At 36.4% G+C, this 27,073-nt stretch overlaps 2 protein-coding genes across 7 annotated transcripts in view; both read left to right on the plus strand.

Annotated features, from left to right (window-relative positions):
* Positions 1-27,073, plus strand: part of LOC6633184 (lachesin) — a 237,208-nt gene that overhangs the window by 40,867 nt on the left and 169,268 nt on the right. The window lies entirely within an intron of this gene.
* On the plus strand, positions 1,687-2,567 carry LOC6633181 (uncharacterized). Of its 2 annotated transcripts, none has more exons than XM_015170511.3 (4): positions 1,687-1,800; positions 1,863-2,042; positions 2,106-2,256; positions 2,362-2,567. In XM_015170511.3, exons 1-4 carry the CDS (start codon positions 1,750-1,752, stop codon positions 2,370-2,372), a joined length of 393 nt encoding a protein of 130 aa, XP_015025997.1. In that variant the 5' UTR covers positions 1,687-1,749; the 3' UTR covers positions 2,373-2,567. The 2 variants fall into 2 exon arrangements, with proteins under 2 accessions (XP_015025997.1, XP_002055969.1); XM_002055933.4 differs by having other exon boundaries at positions 1,688-1,800; positions 2,106-2,299.

Genomic DNA, 27,073 nt, shown 5'->3' on the forward strand with positions numbered 1-27,073 from the left:
TTTTCATATTTAATCTATTTTAAAAGATATCTTGATCAAACATAACAATTGCGAGCTTCACTAGCCTTCTTATTTGTTTACAAACCCCTGCCTTATCAAATCTTCTATATTATAATGCTGTCATAGAAGGAATAGACAGGGAGAGAGGGTATTTGAATTGCGGCAATTTGTTGCAAATTGTATTTTCTTGTTTTTTCCTTAAGTTTTTGTTTTGTCAGTTTCTTTTATTCCACTTTGGATGCGCCTGAGAATGCACATACTTTTCCACAGCTCTGCTGCATATAAGCCTGTAAAAGTTTCTGCTTGAAATTTCCCATAAATTTTCCAAGTCTCTTACAATAAAACCCGTTCACTCGTTTGCTATATCAAGCGGCCGCACATAAAATTGTCGTGACTTTAAATTTAGGCCATTTCTAGTCTTTAAATAAAAATCGATTCCGTCTAAGCATTGTCTATTTAATGAGTCAAGAGTCCGGCTGTCATCAAACCGTACCCAAGAATCCATACAGTATATCGGACCGAGCAGGCAATATAAGCTGCTAGCTGGGTTTTGTGACGGGTTGGGCTTGAACTTGGGGTTGGGGCTGATTGAAGTTATGTTTTGGCCTTTTTGCTTTTCATTGTTTTGTTTTGCCTTCGTTTTGAAATTTCATTTATCAGCGCCATAAAACGTTACTTACCATGGCCCCGAGGCCCCTGACCTCTCCCCAGACAGCACAGAAAATAACATTCCCGACGACTACAAACTGGGCCCATTGCCATCCCGTGTCAACAGGCAATTATTATAAAAGCCTGCGGACTGAGTACGCAGGGTTCGGCTGGGCACAACTGTTGCCCAGCCCCGTCCTGGGCACTGTGTTGGAGGCGCCAGGTATGGGCCACCGTCTACAATTACGAGTATGCTAAATGCCAGGCGACTGAAAAATGTGGCTTTAAATTGCATGAAATCATCGCATCGCATTCCGCAACTAATGAAATTAGCGATATGACTTGTCCCTTGCTTCCCAACTCTACACACACTAACGAGGTCAATCCGGGGGCACTCTGCAATAAAAATGTCACCAAGTGAACCTTTTTTAGCCAGCACCCGGGGGCAATACTGTTGCTGTCCTATGTTTTGTATACCCATTAAAAGTGGGCAAACTTAAGGGCATAATAATGCTTTGCATATGTAATAATGTATATACATATACATATTCTTTATCTGGACGTCGAGGTAAATCGATCTATTTATTTTGTGTTATCTGTTCGTTTGACAGATCACCTCTATTTCGAAAATTCGAAAAGCTGCAGACTAAAAATTTGCAGTAAATTTATATTTAAGGGAAATTCGAAGATTATTAGTGCCAGAGACATTAAATTTTGGTATTTAAATTCTTCCAAAGTAAAAAAAAACTTTTTATAATTTCACAATTTGAAAATATCCTTCCGATCCTTCGGACAATTGATAAAGACAAATTTTCGGAAGTATGGACTTTTTTATAGCATATCAAAACTCTGAAAACTTGATCATATTGATATTCTCCAAAGTTTCGGTCCGGGAAAGGGGAAGCACAGCCGCTGCATGAGGTGTGAACTTTGAGCCGTGGTTGTGTGCGTGCGTGCTATTATTTTGTAGAAGATTGCGCTGCTCGTGTCTTTCGCCGCTAGCTGCAGAGTATTCCTAAGTTAGTCCCACCCGACTGGAGCACTTTAACATGTCGTCGCAATAGTTTTGCCTTTCGTGTCAACGACAACAAAATTCTCGGTATGACTTTTCCTGTTCGTTGCTTCAATTGGATTTTTTTGTTTATCTCGGCGGTAAGTTTGTCTCAAATATTGTGGAACATTCAAATATATTTCTGCTATATTTATTCAAACAGATTTTGGAATTGGTTGCTATATATTATCTGATTGAGCTGCTTTACTCGCACTGTGTGCGTGGTGGCGAGTATGGGTTATCGGTGTGGTTCTTTATATATTTTCTACCAGCGATTGCCGCTCATACAATTTTATTTGTCTTTTTTCGACTGTTCTGTCGCACTGTCGGCCTGGATCCCGTTGTGCGTATTTTGCTGTGAATTTACCATGACCAACATACATTAACAACCGAATGCACTTTACAGGCAATTGTATTCAATCTGACCAGCGGCGTCATATTGATTATTGCCACGCTTATCGAGCTCATCGCGATGAGCGATCATTGCGGCAATGAGTTTGGCAATTTGTTCTACATCTCTGGTAGCTGTGGACTGATTGCGGGCATATTCCATCTAGGTAATGGCATCATGTGCCTCATATTCATTCCACCGGAGGAGGCGTATGTATTTTACAAATGTATCATTTCCCGCTAAACACTTGCAACTTGTTTCCCTCCGTTAGGCGTTACATAAAGTCCTCGAGAAAGTCAAAAAAGAACCTATCGTAACTTCCTGAGAGTCGAATATATTGTAACTGGACGAAATCGAGATAATATAAATTATGCCTGTTTAAATTAACCGGCTTGGGAAGGGCAGTGTGGTTCTCAAGGTCTCAAAAACAAGATTTTCTGATTTTTAAAAATAAAAATAACTTGCAAGAGTTCCAAACATTTTGTACGTAGAACTTTGTAAATGTTTTTTAATTAAAAAATTGACTAAAATCTAACATTTGATCATGCAATTAGGTGTTGTCTTTTTATTTTTGATGTAAAATATCTAAAAAAAATTCTTGTCTTAGATCCTCCAAAAAATTATTGAAGAAGTTACGCTATAAATTTTTAATTTAGCTCCTACGGTGCTTTGGGTGATTCGTTAATCACTCATATATGTAATTTGTTAACCAGTAAGTAAATTTGTCTATCGATTTATGAGTCATCTGTTTGTCAACTAGCTAGTCAAGCTATCAATTATTTGCTTAGTCAATTAGTCTGTCAGTCAGTCTGTCAGTCAATCAGTTAATTAGTAATTCTGTCGAGCAGTGTGTCAGTTGGTAAATCAGGACAGTTTATTTAATATTTTAAATATATAATATTAATTTGTGTTAAAGTCAGTCAGTCAGTCAATCATTCTGTCTGTCAGTCATTTAGTCTATTAGTCCGTCAGTTAGTCAGTCATTCCATCTTTCTGTCAGTCACTCATTACTGTTTCTTTAATATTTTTTGTATGTCAAATATTTGTTGCCTTTTTTGTCATCTACCTTTCAAATTTGCCTCTCCGTTTATATAATATATATGATTGTTGCTTACCCATCGGATTATCTTTTTTATAGTACAATATAAGTATTTGTACAATAGCAAAAGCTAATTTCAATGTGCATTTAAGACCTAGCCACCAACTTGTCTTTGTTTGATGTTTTCATCTCGTGTTGCTTGTTGGAACCTTTATCCTTGAAATAGTTACTGCGCACATTTTAATGGGTTTGCATAGTAAAAGTTGTGCCACTTAAAGTGATTAAACTAAAGTTGAGCAGTTTGATTAAATTTTCTCTATTTATGTTTTTCGTTTATTTTATTCATGAGTAACCGCAAATATTTTTGTACACTACTTCATTTCGCTTGCAGCTTTAGAATTCCACTTAAATATTTCAGTCGAACCCTTTTGTTCCACTTTATTGAACTGTTTAGAAAAGCGGCTGGGCTTCAACGGTATGTGCGGGTGGCCCCTGTTATTGTTATTTGTTATTGCTGGACGTCTAGCCAGGGGCAATAATCAATATTTTGTATTTTGGCGACCTTTGCGTGTTACTTAATGGCTCGAATGCCAAAAACTAACCAACAACTACTGTCGACAGCTCAGCTGAATTGAGCAGAACTTAATCAAACTCAACTGAACTGCACTAAATCGAATCGTACTGAGCTGAAGTGTTGTGGAAAGTTCTAATCGAATATCATTTACTCAGCTGGCAATCAATGAATTGCTTTTCGCCAATCATCATTGGGTGAAAAGAGTCTTATGGACTTAACTGAGTGTGCGTCATAATTGTTTGGTATTTTCATTAAATTGTCAGCTGATATTAGATTTCTAGCTGTGCAGTACAGTGGAGACACAAACATAGAAATTGAATAAATTATTCATAAAAGAGCCATCCACAATAATGAAATAATAATAATAATATAAAATAACTCTAATAAATATTATAATGATAATATTTGTATTTCTAACAATAATATAATATTTAAACTTATAATAAATTATTGTATCATTGATTTGATTTGTAAACAATGTATTTCATAATTTTTGCTTCTTACACTTCCTTGGGCAACATATATTTTTGCCTTACATTGTCTTGTCAATGTCCACTGTACGCTAAATGTGTGACTATGGTACGTCTCCTGTGTATATCCTTGGTGCGTCAAGTCGTCACGCTAAAAGACAGCCCTTTCAATCAATCGCAAGATTGACAATCATGCGATTCAATTCTAAAACACACGCGCATATTCATAAGCATAAAAGATTTCCGTGCAATGTTCTGCTTCTAGCTGGCAATCAAATAGACAATCGCATACTCTGAAAAACAGACTGAACAGACTGACAGACTGCCAGACTGCCAGTCATATACACATAGATATACTCATACTGACAGTCACTAATACATGCAATCAGATGCGAGCGAATCAAATGAATGCGAATGAGTCAAACAGCACATGCTGCAACTGGTAAATGTAAATCTGATGCCAGCAATTGTTGTTGCTGTTGTTTTTGTTGTTGATGTTGCTGTCAGTCAATTGGCGTTGCTGATGATGAATGCAAACAGGCTGCTGCCATACACTTTTCCAATGCTAGTTCATCTAGTGGCTGGTTTGATTTTATCTTGTTTTCTGTGTGTGGCTTTTCTACATTTCTCAGTTTGATGACTTGACATGCGATGCCATTAAAGCACATAAATATTAAATCGTAACTAACGAGTATTGCCTACACAAATGTGACTAGTTGCGTGTTTGATGTATCGTGCTTTCTCACGTGACACGAATATGTACAGCCTACAGCCGAGGAATTTTCAAATATTCGCCCAACAGTCCAAAAGTATATATGTACATTTTTATACCCTGAACCCATTAAAAATGGGTATAAGGGTATATTATATTTGTGCATTTGATGTTGGAAGAGGGTTCAGGGTATACCCTAATCGGGAGCTCCCGACTGGAACCTCTTACTTGTTTTTTCTTATTGCGTGACATTTTTAATTAATGAATGAACATAATACGGTACTTATAAATGAGCAAAACAATATTTTGTCAATGTCCGAATATACTTATTAAATTAAATTGGATATCCGAAGATTTGTTTTAACGAAAAATTATTATATTACAGTTTTTCTAGTGAATTTGTTATTGTTCGGGTTTCAAATTTTCCAAAAAGTTGTGCGCTTATCTGTGTTTGTTTTTTCCAATTTAACAGTGTTGGAAAATGTGTCAATACAGTTAGTAAGTTCAGACGTTGGAAAACCTAAATTCTTAGGCGAGGTGATACGAGAAACGAAATAAAATATATGACAAATATATTCGTTAAATTAATTAAACTGAATAATTAAATTTTTGTTTTCTATGCGTGATTTTTTATCAAATACAATTTGCATTTTATTATTTATTCAAAATAAGTGTGTACCAAGCATTTTTCAACACTTGGCAATACGCTACTTTTATCAACATCACAGCACGCGCCCATCTCTAGCCGTATTGTTAATGAGAAAGTTTTTGTGTTATGACCTTTTTGGACACTTAATTAAATACTTGTACGCTTGATTAACTGGGCTATTTCTGATTTGGGCACTTGGTCTAATTAGTGCCAGTGCGATGCCATAAATTTGATAGCAGGCACTTGCCGCAAGGAAACAGAAAGCCCAGACAGAAGCTAGCAGCAACATGCGTCATTTGTCAAAATGTGTGCACTGCATGCAAATGGCAACAAAAGCAGCAGCAGCAGCAGCAACAGTAGCAACACCAAAAGCAACAGCAGCAGCAACAACAGCAATGCCCGTAAACAAATGTAAAAATATTTGGCACTTAAAGTGCTGCCAGACAAATACGACAAACGTTGAAGAGTCATTTACAAGAAGTGCAACAGTAATAGCAACAAAAACAACAACAATAGCAACAGCAACAGCAACAGTAGCAACTGCAACAGTTGCAGCAGCAACTGTTGTTGAGGGGTCTGAGCAAGTCAAGCGCATGGGTGAAAAATGGCAAATAATGCCGGCAAACAGAGCAGACAGCGTACGTCATCGGCGCAAACAAAGCACATGATGATGATGATGAGTGGGCGTTAAAGAAGTTCAGTTCGTTAGAGGCGGGGCAGCGGGAAACAGTGAAAGAAATAGCGCGAGAGATAAACGCAGACGGCGACGGCGACGACTGCAGCTGCCCGTCAAAGAGTCAGTCAGAGCGCACAGTGAGTGCATTCAGTTGGACAACGAAGCAGAGTGTAGACGCGCGTTGGCGTTGACGACAATTGCACAATTCATAATAGGCAACATGACACTAACAAACACACGACCAACAAACGCATCCACACACACACACACACTTACACTGCAAGTGTTAGGTATTTAGTGTGTGCTTGTGTGTGCCTTGGCATTTTGCAAGCACAGACTGTGCTGCATACTTCCAGGCCTTAGCCATCCTGCTATTCTTCTCTGACTGACTGACTGTCTGGCTGTCTGTCAGTGTGTCACTCACAAACTTCACTTTGTTTATTTTCCAACACTGGCTCTAATGTGCGTTTACTGCTGCTGCTGCTGATTGCGAATTGTTTGCAACAAAATGAAAGAGCATTTGCCCAGTAGCCACCCACGCCCACCCTTTGTAGCCGTAAATTACTTAGGGTAATAAGCATTATGCGCAGTCTGCGCGTCAGTTTGTGGCCAACGTCAGTGTCAAATTAGTTTGGCGCTTTTGACCATGGTTTGCTTTTTTGACCCCTTTGGTTGGCCTTGATGCCACACATTTGATTAAAATGCCACGTTTGTTGAATTAACACAAGGATGCTCTAGCTAAGAGTGTTATTTTAAAATAATTACCCGTAACTGGTTAAAAGGCGAGCTTGTTTTACCTTCCTAATTTTACAGCGTGCATTCTAATGACAGCTTTCTGATATAGTGGCCCGTATCGGCATACATACTGTCTATACCATTAGCAACATTTCATGACGAATGCTTTAAAACTGACGAAAAAGTAAGGGCAAAATCTTGGCTGATGAAACTGATCAAGAATTTAGTAATAGTTTTTCTGTTATTCAAATTCTTGCTTGTTGCTTGGACAGCGCGATAAACTAAGCGTCGGCGTACAGAGTACAATGTTTGGGGACCATGCCCCATGCACACATATTACTTTTGCAAATCCATATTCTAACTGGAACTTTTTTGATTTACTTTTATTGACATTTACCAGGCACATCTTATGTTCATTTTAGCTAGTTGAGAAATGTTTTAACCCTTTTTTTAAGCCTTTTCTAATGCTATAGATATGCAGGGTAAGTCAATGGCAATATATTGTCAACTTTCGATTGACTGACTTTAGCTTTGATGTGTGCAGCATTAACAACTGCGCGGAGTGAGAAAACCAATGAGCCACAGTCGAAAAATAAGAAACAAAAAACAAAATCAAATAGCAAAAAAACAAACAAAGCCAAGGCACAAAGTATGCGATCAAGTGTTACTAATGCACAAAAGTGACTCAAAGAGTTAATATAAGTAGGCTTATATAAGTAGCTTTCTGGGTGCGTGCAAGTGTGTGTGTGTGTGCGTGTGTGCTTGTTAATGCATATAAAGTAATTTGGGCATGCCGCAGCCCAGCCCACATCCCGAAAAATTATGTTAAACAAATAATTAAAATGGTGGCATTGCGTATACGCCATGTGCTTTAATGGCTGAAAATTAGTGCACTAAACTTAACATGAAATTGGTAGCGCAAGTGTGTAGAGGGGTGTATGAGTGAGTGATGGGCTGATGGGGTGAGCACTGTTTATATTTGTGCTGGCTTGTAATGTAGTCCTACAAGTGACCAGCCGCTGCTTGGCAGCAGGCATTAAAAAGGGCAATAAAAAGCTCGTAAAAGCTATACAAAAATGGAAATAAAACAGACGAACAGCAGCAGCAACAACTCAAATATTAGCTTAAATGCAATAGACATAAAATTACTCGTGCCAACAACAATAAACTAGAACGAATAAAACAGATTTTCTGCTAGTAAAGCAATAAAAAAGAAATCGACTGCCAGTTGCTGGACTTTTACTGGATCACAGTACAACAGCAAAAAAAAAAAAAAAAAAAAACAACAGTAACTCTCACCTAAGCCAAATTGAACCAAAATGAGTTTTTAATTCGATTTAAGCAAAGGAAAGTTTTTTGACAAACGAATGTTGCACGTGTAGCCCATAAGAGACAGACTTCTTATGGCCCCATCAGCTAAATTCTATTAAAATATGTCAAGGCAAATTTTTCACTGTGCTGTGAGTGTGTGCGTGGTGTGTGTTTGTCCGACCCGGTCACGAACATGCACTGAAATATGACCAGCAGATGAAAAAAAATGATATTTGCCCTGTCAAGTGGCCCTCTGCGAAAACTCCTTAGATACACAGAGTTCAGTTTTCAGTTTACAGCTTTCATTTTTCGTTCGTCGGTTTCGGTTCGTTCTGTTCTGTTTGAGTTCTTGAGCTTATCAGCTTGGCGCTGGCTCAAAAGCCGAACGTTGCCCAAACCGACCAAATATGAAATTCAATTTTGGCCAAGAGCAAATTTTTAGAAAAGAAACAAAAAGACTTTTGCCAGCGGGTATATCCTGCCAGTGTGTTACTCTGCTTACAGTTTTAAACTAACTAGCTAATTATTCTAAAAATGTGAATTTGAGAATATAATCGAGCCAGTTGCTGAAAAAAATGTTAAGAAATTAAAAAATAAAAAGCGAATGTGACAAATCGGAATGCCTTGGTGATATCTGAGCAGTCATAATAAGTATATAGATATGCATAGCACCGGCTTGATATACCCTAGTTGGCCACGGTGAACAGTGTGTAATAAAGGACTGATGCGACGACAGGCAAAATGAGCTAAGAACCTGTGGGGCGGGGCACACTAAGGCGGTTGGGGTGCAAATTTTTTGGCAGCACCAGCAGCATCGCGTGAGTCGCTGCTTGTTTATGCCACAAGTGCCACTTATTGTGGCTTGCCGTCTAACATTTCCACCCAAAACTTGAAGTTTTGCCATTGCCTGGCACGAGCCACTGCCAGCAGAGCCTGCTCCATGTCTCGGGTCTATGGTCTATCCTCCTATGTATGTTGTTATGCGTAAAAAGTTTAGTTTACAAAATGGTTCCTGGCTGCTGGGAGCTGTTTCTACTATAAAGTCTGAAATTGAGGCGGCGTCAGTTGTGACGTTAATGTTGTTCGTGATGCGGCACAGGATGGTTCGTGATGATGATGATGTTCGTGATGTTGATAAATATAATGATGATGATGTTTTAGTATGAGACGTGTGCGTGGACAGTCTGAAGTTTGTTTTGGCCCAAATGAAATATGAGAGAGCCGCTTAATTAAATTTGAGTTCATTTATAAAACAGGTTTTGAGGCATAATAAAAATTATGTTTTCAGTTGGAGATGGGCACGTGATTGTCCTCTTGTTCAATAGATCACGATACATATCGTATATGTTGTTTGCAAGCAGTTGCTTTTCAGCTTTAAAGTATGTAAAAGGCTTATTGTGTTGTTTCCACATAATTAATATCATTATTATTGTATCGTTATTTTGAACTATGGCAGTCTAAATTAACTGTTGTGGTCCTTTCTTTGTGCTTCTCAAGCTTTAAACATGTTGCAGCCATAACATATCAAGCCCTTGGCCGCATATGTTTTGTGTTGAAAAGTGTCCTTTTGTTTTCGGGCGCACATGTTTCCATTAAATGTAGTCCTTCAGTCAACAAGGATGCGGGCGCCAGGACTATGCGCCTGATTGCAGCCGATAAAGTTTTGTAATTGTTTCATTTCCGGGACTTAAATTGCAAATATGAGTCTCAACTAAATTATGCTGAATGGGCGCAAGCGCCACACATACATACACACCCAATTGCTGTACCTAGAAGTATCTGCTGCCTGAACGGGATATTTATCCTTTTTGGTGTGGAGCAGTGTGCCACACAGTAGATTTAACCTAATTAAGAATGTTCAGCAGGACACAATGTTTCGAATACAAATGAAACGCCGGGGCGTGGCCATGGCATAGAAAGAAGGTTGCCACCGAGGGGGTTGCAGCAAGGGTAGCAGAAGCAGCATCCTGACAGGCAGCGCAAAATGAATGAGCTGCCAAGCAAATCTGCTGTCATGTTTTTGTTGCTGTACGCAAAAGGTTCACAGCATTCGCTGGCTGCGGGGGTTACACGAGTTTGCCTGTTGTTCCTGCTGCTACTGCTGCTGGCAAGACGAATGTTAATTCTATTTAAACATATACACACACACACACAGATATAGACACTCAAAGAAAAAAGTGATTCAAATTTATAATTTGGCTTGGATAACACCTCATGTAGTTTTCTATTTATAATTTCTGGAAGATTCTTATGTGAAGTCAAAACAATTTTCAAGAATTTTCTTCATGTTCTGAATGTTGTATACGAAATGATTGATTATAAATATATTATATAAAAAGAAATGGGTAATGATTTTGAGTTTAGAATATTTCGGAAACAATATACATTATTACTAAAACTAAGAATACAAATCTAAGAATACATGTTCTCAGCTTAAGTTTTGTTAAACGTTTGTTTCTCTGAGTGCACTTAGAATAGCAAGCTGCTGCCTTTTGGGTCTCAAAGTCACAAAAATTGTCAACGTTTTCATATTAATTCAAACAAATGTTACTAATGTTTTTATTGTATTTGTTGCTGTTGCTGTTGCTGCTGGGCGCTTGTTGAATATTTTATCGTTTGACTTGGCGCCTGGGCAACATTTGGCTGTGTAATTTGCACAGAAATCCTTTTTCGTCATTTGCCAAACAGTCTTTGGACTGTCTGCCCTTTGGGACCCAACAGGTACAGTTGTTGCTGCTCGTTACATAGCTGGAAAATTCTGTTTGGAAATGAACGCATTACAATTGCAATTTATTTATAATATTATTGTCGCTGGTAAACATTTATGCAATTGCAAAAATGTTCAGTACACTCATTAACAAAATGACAACAACTGTCCACTGTAAATATTATCATTATTGTTTTTCTTTTTGTTTGGTTTTCTTTTTGTCTTTCACATTTTTTTTTTTTTTGGTTTTGTCGTTGTCGCACCTGCGTTCGCGTGCGAAAGTTTTTCACTGGGACACGTTGACAATTGTTGTTTCAGCTTTATTTTCTTTGTTCTTGTTTTTTTTTTTTCCATATTATTTTGCATTTTATTTTCCTTACTTATTTTCTGCAAGCAACATTTACTTAAACAGCGCCAACAATTTGCACACTATTGTCGTTCTGGGCTGGCCTTTATAGGATTTTCCCCCCACATACAAAAATATCTTCTATCTGCAGCTGTATGAATTTAAATGGTTTTACGACTCCGTCGAGTGCGAATTGTGTTCGTCCTGTTGCTCGATAACCCACTCGAATAAGGCTCGCATTGTTTTGAACGTGAAAATGTCTGCTGTCGCTACTGAAATGGAAAATTAAGGCACTTCTGTGGAAAATACATTAAATATTACTATTTAAAGGGTTAGATATATAAGTGGGCGTACTTGACATTCCTGTGCATGAAACATAGGATTGCCATAAATGTATATACCTAAAAGTGGCAAAGAGAAAAATTAAAAACAATTAAAGTTTTGATTTAGTATATTTCGTTGTCGTTGAGGAAAAATTTTGTTTCCAGTTTAAATTTTGAAAAATCCTGCTTTAGTAATCACGATCGAAGCGTAAGCTTCTATAAAAGGTAGACTTTCTAGCCCGTAGCATTTAGCCTGTGCCTTGATCATCATCCGCTTGTCAATTAGCTAGTCAGAAGATATTCTCATATATTCCATCCATGGCTCTCGCAGTCTACTGCTTTTATATCAAACATTTTGCTTTGCAACATTTTTGAACAGGCTCCAGAACATGAATCTGTGCCACATGACTGCCTGCCTTATATATATGGAGGACATTCAGGACTGAGCCTTCAGTTCAATGAAATCCAATTAGCTTTTTGTGCGCTTATCAACGCGGTAACAGTTCGCTCCAGGAGCATAGAGAGAGGGGGAGGGAGCACAACAAGCTGAATTGCCGAAATACTAGCTGACATTTGATTGTCTTGCCCCAAAAGCGTTTTATTCCCATTCTTGTTGTGTTTGTTGTTTTTTATTTTGTGTGATTCTGGTAGTTCCTTGCCAACTGGCCAACACGTGATGAACTGGGCTAAAAAAAAAAAAAAAAAAAATGACAACAACATATAAGCCCGTTTCGGGTTCGAGAGGCCACTCGAAATGTAAACGTGTCTGTCAGTCGGAGCTCAAAAAAGAAAACCAGAAAAAAAAACTTCTGCTATCATGCTCAGTTTACAGACGAATGTGTCTTCTGTGTTTGTTGTGTGTGTGTGTGTGCTTATTCATTGTTTATGTGCTGGCCTATCAGTGTGGCCATATCTGTAACTGTATGCGACTGGCAGTGTGGCCAGACCAGCTGCATCCTGTTGCGTATCTCTTACGCTTCGTTTATTTAATTTTGCGCATATTTTTTACATAACAACCCGCCAGTCTTTTTTATATGTGTGTCGGCGTGTGTTGGTGTGTATTTTTTATACACGCCGTTTGTTGTGTTTGGCAATCCGCTTTCCATTGCTTGCTGCAGGGCAAAAGTGAAACGCGTCGAACAATTTGATTAACCCACCCAGCAGCTGGGCGCCCCAAAAAAGCTTGAAAATTATTTGAAAGCGAATTTTAATTAATGCGACCCGCTTACCTACCCTACCCCCACTCTATACCCTTGCATAACACTCTGCCAGCTCCTAGCAAACAGACAGTCGACCGCATTAACAACAACAACAACCGTATTTGGTCAGAGACGGCGACGCGACGAACGGCGATGACAGCGTCGGTTTCCAGCACCGAAACACGGTGTAAATCCCTTTATCAAATTAATGAGCTCATTAAAATTCGTTTAGCAATTACAGTTTTAACAATTTCCGACCAAGCACTGAAAATCATGCTGAGCAAGCAGCGCATTTCGCACAGGTGGATGGTCGGTGGTTCGAAGTCTTGTTACAGCTGTTCAGCTACATCGCCCCCCTACTCCCACCTAGCGTGTGGCAAGCCGCACGTGGCATTAGTGTCGCCCGAGACTCTATGTAATATTCATAAAAATCATACTTAAATGCAGCAAGCACCCGGTTTGTTGGATTGCCGGTTTCGTGGATTCCTGCGATTGTTAATAGCCAAATCGTGTGGCCAGAAAATAAGTGCGCATAAAAAGAAATGCTTTAAAAGTAATAATAATTGCGTTTAGGCTTGTTGCCACACACAATCTTTCGGGGCCCAGTGCGCTGCTCAATCGCGAGTGAAACAATAAAAAAAAAAGAACGAAAAACAAAAAAGGAAAAACCAAATAGCAATCTAATAATTTATGATGGCATCCATTAAAGGAGCTCTACCCAAGGCAGGCGAAATGGAAACCTCTGCCATTCGAAAAAGTATTGAAAGGTCGTTAGGTTGGGCAGGAGGTTTTGGGGGAGAAGGTGCGCCTCACATTGATGTGGAGTGCAATAAAAATATTATTATTTCATTTTATTTATTGCGCTTTTTTTCAAAATTTATGATGTGCGCACATTTTGATACATTCTTAAATGTGATACCCTCCAGTTCTTTTTGTTGTTGTATATCTACATTTTGTTGCCTTTTTAATTTTCATAAAATGCCTAAAACACAATGGCTGCTGCCACATTAACAAAACTGATTAATATGTGCCCAAAAATGTGCTTTGTCATACGCTTGACAAGGGTACATCGATTGTGTCACAAAGTATGAGGGGCAGAAAGACTCAAAGAGGAGCCTGTTTCATACACTACAATTTAAATAGTACGAAATATTCGAGCTGATCAGCCACAGTTGCCTCAGGCTGTATAAAATCTGGTTTAAATGTAGCATAGGCCCTCATCAAATGTTATTTCAATTGCGTGAAGCGCATTTTCCAATCATAATCAAATCAGACCAATATCCAATATGGCAATATGTATAGGGACAAGTCCAGCTATGAGCTTGATGTACAAAAACACAATTTTTTTCATATGATCAATAATAAACTATGACTGATTTATATTCCTTTCCAACAGTTGAACATTGAACAAATCACTTCTTTTTTAATTACCAATTAATAAATTGATTTTAGAAAGTCGGCAATTGCTTCATTTTTTTAAGTTGTAACCAAAATTGGTTCTTTTAGTCTTAGCTAAATTGTTTTATATAATTCTATATTTCATTTAATATATCTTAATATTAAGGCACACTAACTACACTAATTAAAATCAAGAAACCTGTGGCTTATATTTCAGTTGAAATTTGTAGCAAGTTTTATAAGTTCCTCTGCGGTATTGTTTGTATTCTAGGAAATTAAAAGTGAATTGTGCAAAAACACATTAATTTCTACAGCGCTTGACAAGCTTGTGCTTAAGATCAGCTGACTATATCTGCTGGCAGGGCATTAAGTCTCAGGTTGTGTTTTTGATACACAATCGCAAACAGAGGACTAGCAAACACACCCACACACACAGCTGAGTCACAGAAGCCATAACTGACAAATTTATATTTTATTTGACATCCGGCTTAATGTCGAAATATTTCGCTTTACAGTTTATAGGGAGCTGCTCCTTTGTACATGAGTGTGTGTGTTAGGATATGCCATTCATTGTGCTGGCCGCCTTACGGCTTGAATGCTATTGATTTCTTTTGCCATTGTCCTTTTGGCTGTGGCTGCCTGCCGTTACGCTTCCATTTTGGCCTTTAACTGCGCGCGTTTTTTTTGTATTATTTTGCCATTTATTGTACATTATGCAGGCGACTAATATTGACATTATCTGCCGCTTCCTTTTCAGCCTTGCGCAAATCCCTTTTAACGCCGATTCTCTGAGTCGTTAAATCTGGCCAAAACGACGCCGCGTGCTGTATTCAAATGCTTAAAGCCAAAGCACGGCTGCTTTTAGGGCCAACAAGAAAAAACCGCCGCATAACGTAAGTCGAATGGCTATACACTTTCTGACCGGCTTTACGCTTTGCGAGAGGTTACATGCAACAATATTGAGCCCAAGTGTTCTGGGGTCAAGGGTTGCGTTCGGCCCCCATTTTATTCGCCTGCCCTTGCCTAGCTGCAATTTATGTTATTTGTCCAATGTTCTGACATATGGGCAGGCGTTTTGCATGCTCATTTTTCTTGCCAAACCCACGGCTGTTGACCTGGCCCATACATCAGTCGTGAGCTGGACAAGCTCTTAGCCTATGTATGCGCACATGGGTTCATGTATGTGTGCGTGTGTGTGTGTATGTGTGTCTACGCAGATTACAGTCGGGACATGGCGTTGATGTCAAAAATACTGCGTTATTTGTTTAGCTGCTACCGCTCAACTTGGTCACAGCTACACTGAAAAAATCCTGTTTAAAGACGAATTTATAAAAGTAAAAAAAATTGTAAGCAATATTTTGACTTCCATTAGGAAAATTACAATCTTTTTTTAAGTGGGTCCAATTTTAAGAAAGGCTCGAAATTTTCTTATCCAAAATCTTTAATTTTAAATTTCTTAACATAAGAAACATTATAAAACCCTAATTTTCTTGATCTTGGGCTTTAATGCATAACTTCATTAAGAAATTTTGATATCAATAACTTTTACGCCTATTTTAGGCATACAGATTCTTAGCAGCAGCTCCATATTTCTTTCTATAATTGTGAATATATTGCTTCAAGTATAAAAATGTTTATATTTTTTTTTTTTTTAATATAGAACTTAATTTCATAATCTTGTTTTAATTTAAGCATATATATTCTTGTGAATTATCAAAGTCCTTTTTTGGAACGTTTTTAATTTTAGTCCTAGTGTTTTTCAACACCGTTTTTTCTTTGAGTGCATCAACTGGGCTCGGCGTTCGGTTAACTGGATTCTGTATGCTGTTTGTTGGGATTCGGGCTGTTGGCATGACTATGCATTTCATTTGATATGACGGCCGTACTAACACACTCGCGTGCACACACACACACACACGCACAGACAATGATGTATTACAGGGGCCCAAAGGTGACTTTCATTTTATTTGCCGCTGCAGTTTGCCTGGTGTCAGACTTATCTATGCAGAAAATTGAATTTCATATGGGAGACGCAGTATGATACGATATGGTGAGATTTGTGCGTAGCATGTTCTATTGTCAGTTTTCGCAATAATAATGCATTGTCACGTGTTGTGTGCACGCAGTCGCTAGCCACCTCTCACTTTCCACAACGCCCCTGGCCAGCCCACAAATTGATTGTATAGATTTAATATTAAGGATTAGAAATCAACGCATCTGGGCATATATATTGTTCCCTTTCTGTTCGGTTTTTCGTTTTTTTTTTGGCTCAGCTGTGTGGGCGTGTACCAAGGGGTGTGCCGGGTTGCGTATGGGTGTGTGTGCGAGATATAACCTTTCCCATTGTCCTCGTTTATCTCGCAACTTATATCACAATTTGTTGTCCAAACGATTATTCAATCTTTCACTTTTCAATTGCATTTTCTTCAATTTTCTTTGCTATTTTCAACTTTAACGCTTGTAGCTTCAATTGCACCCAAAGGATGCGTACTTAGGCCCTTCCATGTAGCTATATATATATATATATATGGCATAAAGACGGCATATATTTTCTTAGGTTTATTTTGTTTTATGTTGTGTCTCTTGAACTCTTTACAAGCGGAAGGCGGATTCTGAAGGGGCGCACGACTAGCGCCGCAAAAAGGCAATTTTCGTAGTTGCATCTTTTATATTAGACAACTCGCACACACATGCAAACATATACACACATACAGTCACAGTCAACCGCTTCGATGTTCAACAAAATTGAATTTTTAAAAAATTGTCCTGGCTCAGGAGGCAGCCGGAAATATGAAAGCCCCTGCTGCGGCGCTAGCCCGCACATTTCCCCCCCTGTCATTTCATCCAGCATGGCACTGCAATACGCTCCACTACGCTTTGCTTCAACATAAACACACTCACTTACACGCATACACACACACACGCATACAGTTTATTTGGCTGCAGCACATCATCAACATCTTCTTTTCGGCAACGTACAAAATCGATGCACGCTGCAAGTGTCTCTGCCTTATACCCTTTAAAAAAATCGAAAGAAAGTGATAGATTTTGCAGCATGTACATTGTGCAATCTTTTAATTTGAATATTTTCCATATAGTAAAATTTTTAATTAGCTTAGCGAACTCCGGGTTTAATCCATTATACATTTTGATTAAATAAATTGGAGCTCAAGCTAGCTAATTTAATACTTTACAATTGTTATTATTATCATTATTATTTTTATTTGTCATCATTCTTATTATTATTATTATTATTAACAATAATTTATTATTATTATCAATATTACTATTATTATTATATATATTATAACGATTATTATAAGTATTATTAAATTAATCTTTGTTGTTATTATTATTATTATCATTATAATTATTTTTCTTAATTTTTATCCTGATCATTAATAGTTGGATTATTATTAATTATCATTATTATTAGTTTTAACATTTTTTTATTACTATTATATTCCCATTTTTATTTTATTTCTATTATATCTATTTTAATATTTTTATTTATATCATATTACTTAATATATTTTAGTATAAGTAAAAAGTAAAGACTATAGACATATTCTGGGAGCTTAACTTTTGCCCAAGACCATAATTTCTTCGCCTGGTATTTGATACGCATTTCGTCGTTTTTCAATTGTCTAAACATTTATTTGAGGATTAGGTTTCTTTTCAAGTAATCCCAGATTTTGCAAAACAATAGTAGTAATAAATATATTACTTTTCATTTATATTATAAATGGCGTTATTTACACATAGTTTACTTACAGGATACATCAAACCTACTATTTTTCAAATTGTGCTAGTTTTTTGGGCATTTGCAAGTCGAGCATGCTCAATAGCAGCATTTAAAATTGTTTTTCCTTTTTGCTGTTTTTCATTTTATTTATTTTTTTTTTTACTTTTTTTTCTGTTGGGTTTAGTTGCACTTCATTGCATTTGCTGTAAGCAGAGTGGAAAGCACATATATTTATATATATATATGTGTGTGTGTGTGTTTTGCTTGGATTCAGTTGGATTTTGTTTAATTCGTTGTCAGAAATGCGGGGCCATTGTGTGTCTGTCTCTGTCTGTCTAACTGTCTGCAGCTGTTGCTGTTGCATTAGACTTCGCCTCTAATATCTGTTGCAATTTGTTAACCGAGTATATTTTGTTATATTCAGTTTTCGTTCTTTATGTTTTGTATTTCGTTTTTTACGAGTGCATTTTTTCAATTTTTTTTTACATGTTTTATGCTCTTTTGTTGCATATTTCATTTGGCGCCTTTTAGTTATTGCCATTGTTGCTGCTGCTGCCGTTGCTTTTACAATTGTTTTTGGCACTCTGTAAAATATGCAACATATTTTGCATGTTGATTTTTTTTTCACTTTGCGTGGAAAAGCGGCAACAAAAGCGCTAATAAAAAATAAATTGCACATGCGGGTGGGCATAGCGCAAACACAACACATACACGCACTCAAACACATACGTACACACAAATACACATACAAACACACACGCACATACACCAAGCACAATAAAGCAAATAAAAAAGAAATAAATAAAAGTTGCAATTACAGTTGCTGACACTTCAAGCATGTGGTATTTAACAGTGTTATGGTATATATCGAATATGTATCTTAATAGATATAAATATATAAAAAAGTTTTTACACGAAAACAATTATTTAACCTGATGACTCATCAACATTTATAAGCTAGAAAACTCCTTGTGAAATTCCAGATCGATTCGTAAATTTAATGGGAAATTTTGGCATGAACCTATATTTTTATTTGTTCCATTTTTAAGTTTACTGTTATTAAAGAAAAGACTTAAACCAAACATTTACGATTATCATAAAAAATTAACAAATATATAAACCAATGCGAGAGTTAGATTTGACATAAATCGCAGTCCCGACCTTGGGCACTCCTAAATCACTTTTCAAATCGGACAATTGCATTTAAGTTCTATGCAGACATTTCTTAAAAAATAAGAATCGTAAAGCAACAAGCCCGCGAATTGTTTCATAATGTTTTATATTGTTAAGGGAAATTAGGGAAATTTGTAAGCGCACTTTATAAGTGGTAAAACATAGTTTAATTTGAGGTCTGCGTAACTCAGCTTTGCAGCATTTAACTTTAAGCCAAGGGCTGCCATACCAGCATTAACTCAATTATGCAATAGGTTCCGTTTCATTAAATCTGCTTGCCCCACATGCAACGTATGGCAAACACACACATTCACATATGCCCCAGGGCTAAGGCACTTAATCGCTTAAAGTTGTTCAACAAAAGCGGCAGACTTGTGCCTGGCAGCCAGCCGGCAACAACAGCAACAACAACTGCCTGTTAAGTGCTAGTCGGCCTCTAAGTACGCACACTTCTATATATATACACATACACACACACACACATATATATAGTGACATATCCATAGTCGCACCCACCCTTTAACATAACTTAGCACATAAGCATAAGCACAATTATAAACATTTCTAATATTGTAAACAAAGAGCCTGGTGATAACATCGACATTGGTCAAGATCAAACTGTCCCCCTTTTGGTAGACATAAACAATTCACCCTAAATATCACGCCACTGTCAATGTTCCCATCAGAGTACTATCCCACGCATAATTGCTGACGCAGCTCAAACTTCACTCAATTTTGACTCAAACTCTCTCAAAGCGAAGTTTGCTAAGCGACCGCAACAGTTAGATAAATCAGTTCATATTCGGGAAGCAAATCTGAATGTACTCAACAAAAGTAGCCGTTAAGTGAAAATAATAAATTGAAATATATTTTTTTATAGTAACCTAACGTGTAAAACTTAATTGGCGCAGCCGGTAGGATACGTCGGGAAAAATTAAAGATCGCTAAAGGATAATTAATTCCCAGATCTAACGCACAATCGCGACCGAAAGTGTTGTCGGAGTGTAATAAAAATTTTCTCGAATACGTATCCGCACAAGAACCTTCGGGTCATTAGTAGCTTAATAATATTGACCCTTTGGGCAATAAAGCTACTACAGTTAATAACGACTGGCTTTGCATATCGTTTGATCCCTGCAATACGTTATTACTGAGTCTTTTTAAGACACACACACAAAAAAAAAAAAACATTTAACCAATAATCCATCACAAACTTTAACCTAAAATAAAAGTGCAAAATCAAAGAACAATAAAGTTCAAACCTACAAACTCAAAACTATTCAAAAAAAAGTGTATTACACCAAGATGACAATGGAATTATCAGAACAACACCTCAACCAGGCCCTTTCACAACTTAGACAGGTGCCAAGCTTTGACGGATCAACGGATCAACTAAACGCCTTCATTAAAAGGATAGATTACATCCTACACCTGTATCCAACCCGAGATGTTAGACAACATAGCATCTTATACGGAGCCATCGAATTGCAAGTCACAGGAGATGCTCAGAGAATATCACAAAGGACAGCAGCCAACACTTGGCAGGAGCTGAGAAACGCATTGATTGAAGAATACAAAGTGCAGACACCATTTGAAGAACTCCTTCGACGCTTATACAACACGAATTACCAAGGAAACGTCCGTAAGTTCATCGAGGAGCTCGAGAATAAATCTTTTGTTATATTAAATAAGTTAGCACTAGAAAATATACCTAGCAATACAACCCTTTATACAAATGCTATGAATAACACAATCAAAGATGTTATTACAAAAAAATTACCAGATAGGCTTTTCATGATGTTAGCCAGACACGACATTACGTCGACACAAAAACTAAAGCAAGTAGCTCAAAGAGAGGGATTATATGAAAATAGCTTTACTGAAAAACCTAAAAATAATAATGTTCAGGGAAATCCAAATAACAATCGTAGGAACATGGGAAATTATCAGCAAAATGCTAACCCAACCACCATTTCAAGTGGCTATTCCAACACGAATCAGAGTTATCACGCACAAAATAAACAGCATAATAAGTCCGAAGACAATCAGAAAGCTCACCACGAGTTCCAACAGAAATTAAGTCAAGGTAGATACCAAAATCCCTTAAACTACCAAAATCAGTCCCATTCACGCTTGAATGCACCAAACCCTCCGACTAAACGTCAAAGAGATAGTAACAGTGGGCAGATGAAAATGGATACATCCGAAAATTTTCATCAGCAAGCCTCGGAACAAACAGAAGAAATCCATTCATAAAATTGATTATGAATGACGAAGTTCTAAAATGTGTCATCGACACAGGTTCAACCATAAATCTAATGAAAACAAACCGCTTAAATTTTCCAGTTTACAACGAAACATTAAAGGTTCACACCATAAATGGTGTTATTGAATTAAAACAAAGTATACGATTAGGAGCAAGCAAAATTTGTCCGAGCAAACAAAAATTCTATATTCACGACTTCTCAGAGCATTATGATGTTCTGATTGGGAGAGAATACCTTGAGGCATGTCAAGCAAAAATAGACTATGCACAAGGATCCGTAACCTTAGGAGAATTTAACTTTTGTTTTAGATATAATGACGAAGAGGTCGAAGAGGACATGACCGCACAAGAGTGCCTTGATCCACCCTCAACAGAGGACAGACCATTTAACTTCGCTATTAATAATGAATTAATAGAAAACAATGAGTTTAGGCTAGAGCACCTAAACTCAGAAGAAAAAGAAAAAATAAAAAAAGTTTTACATGAATTTCGTGATATCCAGTACCATGAAGGTGACAATTTGACTTTCACTAGTACAATTAAACACAAAATTCTAACGAAACATGAGGACCCAATTTACAAGCGTCCATACAAATATCCTCAAATATACGATGAGGAAGTAAATAAACAAATAAGCGATATGATAAAACAAAATATCATACGTAAATCCAAATCCCCTTACTGCTCACCAGTAATAATCGTTCCAAAGAAAAACGATGCATCTGGAAAGCAAAAGTTCCGGTTAGTCATAGATTACCGCAATCTCAATGAACTAACTATTAATGATAAATACCCTATCCCGATCATGGATGAAATATTAGACAAACTTGGAAAATGTCAATATTTCACAACCATTGATCTAGCCAAAGGCTTCCACCAAATCCAAATGGATCCTGGTTCAATACCCAAGACCGCATTTTCGACTAAACATGGCCATTACGAGTACACTCGCATGCCATTTGGTCTTAAGAATGCACCTGCAACGTTCCAACGTTGTATGAACAATCTCTTAGAAGATTTAATTTTTAAAGATTGTCTGGTCTACTTAGACGACATTATTATTTTTTCCACTTCATTGGAGGAACACATTTTGTCGCTACAAAAGGTATTTAAGAAGCTTAGAGAAGCTAACTTAAAACTACAGTTGGATAAATGCGAGTTTATGAGAAAAGAAACTGAATTTCTCGGTCACATCATCACAACTGAGGGTATAAAACCAAATCCCAACAAGATACAAGCAATTGTCAAATTCCCAATTCCAAAAACCCCAAAAGAAATTAAATCATTTCTAGGATTATGTGGTTTCTATAGGAAATTTATACCAAATTTCGCTAATATAGTAAAACCATTAACACTTAAATTAAAAAAAGGAGCAAAAATCAATATAAAAGACAGAGACTACGAACTAGCGTTTGAAAAGCTAAAAGTACTCATAACATCCGACCCAATTTTAATATACCCTAACTTCGAAAAACCATTTTCATTAACTACAGACGCGAGTAATATGGCAATAGGGGCCGTCCTTTCGCAAGAGCATAAGCCTATATGCTATGCAAGTAGAACTCTCAACGAGCATGAGTTAAATTATTCAACGATTGAAAAAGAATTATTAGCAATCGTTTGGGCCACTAAATACTTTAGGTCCTATCTCTTTGGTCGACAATTTCAAATCCTTAGTGATCACAGACCACTCGTCTGGTTAAATAATATGAAAGAACCTAACATGAAATTACAAAGGTGGAAGATCAAGCTAAATGAGTTTGATTTCCAAATTAAATACGTCCCAGGAAAAGAAAATTATGTGGCAGATGCTCTGTCCAGAATTCAATTAAACGAAAACTTCTTAGGCGAAGATACAATTAGCACAAGAGCAACAATACATAGTGCTCAAGAAGACAACAGTAACCATTTACAAATCACAGAAAGACCACTTAATTATTATAATCGACAAATAGAATTTGAAAAAGGAACCGAGAACGAAACAAAAGTTACGAATTACTTTCACAAAACCAACATAAAAATTACGTACAAAGACATGACTAATACGCATGCCAAAGAATTAATAACAGAATACTTATGCACAAAGAAAAGTGTGCTATACTTCCACAACGAAGCAGATTTTCCAATTTTTCAAGAAGCCTACTTAGAAATAATAAGTCCGAATAATTCAACAAAGGCAATGAAAACTAGTACAAAATTAATAGACCTTCAAACATACGCAGAATTCAAAGAATTAATATTAAAAAAGCACAAAGAATTATTACATCCAGGAATTGAAAAAACTATCAATTGGTTCAAAGAAACCCACTATTTCCCAGATTATCAAAATCTAATTCAAAATCTAATAAATGAATGTGAGATTTGCAACATCGCAAAAACAGAACACAGAGATACAAAATTAACTTTCGAAATAACTCCGGAAATCGCTAATATCCGAGAAAAATATGTAATGGATTTTTACATAGTAGGAGATAAACAATTTTTATCTTGCATTGATATCTATTCAAAATTTGCATCATTAATAGAAATAAAAAGTAGAGACTGGCTAGAAACCAAACGAGCTATATTACAAGTGTTCAACCAAATGGGTAAACCCATCGAAATAAAGGCAGACAAAGACTCAGCTTTTATGTGCACAGCTTTACAATTATGGCTAAAATCAGAAGCAGTAAATATTAATATAACCACTAGTAAAAATGGTATATCCGACGTAGAACGATTTCATAAGACAGTTAACGAAAAACTAAGAATCATTAACAGCGACTCAGACGTCGAAAATAAACTTACAAAATTTGAAACTATACTCTACACGTACAATCATAAAACAAAGCACAAAACGACTAACAGAACACCAGCGGACATATTCATATATGCAGGTACACCAGAGTATGACACTCAAGCTAATAAAGAAAAACTAATAAATAATCTCAACAAAAAACGAACAAATTATGAAATTGACACTAGATACAAACACTCACCGTTAGTTAAATCAAAGACGACAACCCCGTTCAAGAAAACAGGAGAACTAAGACAAATCGACGACAAACATTTTGAGGAAACTAACAGAGGCAGGAAAATAACACATTACAAAACCAAATTCAAAAAGAAAAAGAAGACTAATCAAAGCAAATATAACAATTACAGGTCAACAACAGACAGCGATCAAAACATACAAGCACCAGCTTAAATTAATTATTATAATATTACTATCAATAACTGTAAACTATATAAATGCACAGAGTATTGAAATTAATCCTATCAAAGCCCATAACGGATATCTCATATTTAAAACAGGAACCATAGACATTCCGACAGATTACGAATTCCACTGTTTAACGGTTAATATAACAAAAACCGAAGAAACTTTTAACAATTTAATTGAACAAAGTAAAGAATTCAATAACCTTATACAAATCGAATACCTAGTAGAAAAATTAAACAGAGAAATAAACGGCTTAAAAATAGCCAAACGCAGCAAAAGAGGTTTAGTTAACATAGTAGGAACAGCATATAAATACTTATTTGGAACATTAGATCAAGAAGACAAAGCAGAAATTGAACAAAAAATAAGCAACTTAGCAGAAAACAGCGTTCAGGTTAACGAATTAAATTACATAATAGAAGCTATAAACAAAGGAATAGAAATCATGAACGAACTAGATCAAGAGAAACAAAAAGGAAAGAAATTAGATATCCTTATATTTAACTTACAACACTTTACAGAATATATAGAAGACATTGAGATGGGAATGCAGCTCACAAGATTAGGAATTTTTAACCCAAAATTACTAAAACATGACTATTTGTTGCATGTTAATTCTGAGAAATTGTTGAATACAAAAACTTCCACTTGGTTTAAATCAGATACAAACGAAATACTGATAATATCCCATATTCCTCGAGAAATAATAAAAAGCCCGGTATTCGAAATAATTCCATACCCGGATGAAAATAATAATATTTTGACAGAAATAGCTCATGAAAAATATTTTACCCAAGATAAAAAAGTTTATAGCAGAGAAACAAAAAAATTAATTAATAATGAATGTTTAACAGGAATTTTAAACCAAATAACATCAGAATGTAGTTATACTAAAATTTTGCAAAATTTTCAAATCAACTACATAGAACCAAATATAATTTTAACTTGGAATTTACCAAAAACTATATTAAACCATAATTGTATAAATAACGAAATAACAATAGAAGGAAACAATATAATAAAAATCTTTAATTGTTCATTGCAAATTAATGAAATTTCAATTTCAAACAATATGTTAGATTATACTCAAAGCATTTACGTAAGCAATGATGTTATAAAATTAGAACCACTTTCGTTTGTACAAACGAAACAAATTATAAATGCACATACAAAATTTAACAATGTATTCCAGATAATTACAATAACCATATTTGTAATCATATTAATAAGTTTAACACTGTATTTGACATATAAGTTCAAAAGCATACCTAAGAAATTAATTATAAAATATAAAAAACCCAAAGTAGAAGAAACACCTACAATAATAGGAGATATACCAATTGTAAAAGAAGAAAATGTTACACTATATCCAAACTTAAACACCTGAGGACAGGCACTTTTCTAATGGTTGGGGGAGTGACATATCCATAGTCGCACCCACCCTTTAACATAACTTAGCACATAAGCATAAGCACAATTATAAACATTTCTAATATTGTAAACAAAGAGCCTGGTGATAACATCGACATTGGTCAAGATCAAACTGTCCCCCTTTTGGTAGACATAAACAATTCACCCTAAATATCACGCCACTGTCAATGTTCCCATCAGAGTACTATCCCACGCATAATTGCTGACGCAGCTCAAACTTCACTCAATTTTGACTCAAACTCTCTCAAAGCGAAGTTTGCTAAGCGACCGCAACAGTTAGATAAATCAGTTCATATTCGGGAAGCAAATCTGAATGTACTCAACAAAAGTAGCCGTTAAGTGAAAATAATAAATTGAAATATATTTTTTTATAGTAACCTAACGTGTAAAACTTAATTATATATATATATATATATATATATATATATATATATATATATATATAAGCGTGTGCCTCTTGCAGTGCCATGTGCTGCAAATGCAAATGGCCGTAAAATTTTAATTGAGCCTCTGCCCTCAAAAGTAGGCAATGCCTTTTTATATTGCTGCGAACAACAGCAGCAACAGCAACCTTGAAATCGCTATTGCCGCAAACTCAATAGCAATCCAACAACAGCTAAAAGTGCAAATCAATCAATGTGTGGTTGTGTGCACACACACACACGCACACATATGCATATTGAGTGTGCCTGTTGTTGTCGTACTTTTTTGTTGTTATTGTTGCCGTGTGGAATAAGTGTCGCCACTTGGCTTGTTTGTTGTTGTTGTAGTTACTGTTGATGTTGTTATTGGTTTTGCAGCTGCTGTTGCTGCTGTTATTGTTGTTATTTCTGTTAGTGCTGCTGTTGATGATGCTTTTGTTGCATTTGGTGCTGCCGCAGTTGCTGCTGCTGCTGTTCATGCTTCTTCTGTGGCATTGCTAAAACTAGTGTGCATCAATTATTTATATTCAATTTGTTGCATCGATTAGACCACTCACTGGCATTCATAACACAAAAGTGAGCGTGTCTCTGGCACAAAAGTAAAT

The sequence above is a fragment of the Drosophila virilis genome, chromosome 2 (assembly GCF_030788295.1).
Source record: "Drosophila virilis strain 15010-1051.87 chromosome 2, Dvir_AGI_RSII-ME, whole genome shotgun sequence".
Classification (NCBI taxonomy): Eukaryota; Metazoa; Arthropoda; class Insecta; order Diptera; family Drosophilidae; genus Drosophila; species Drosophila virilis.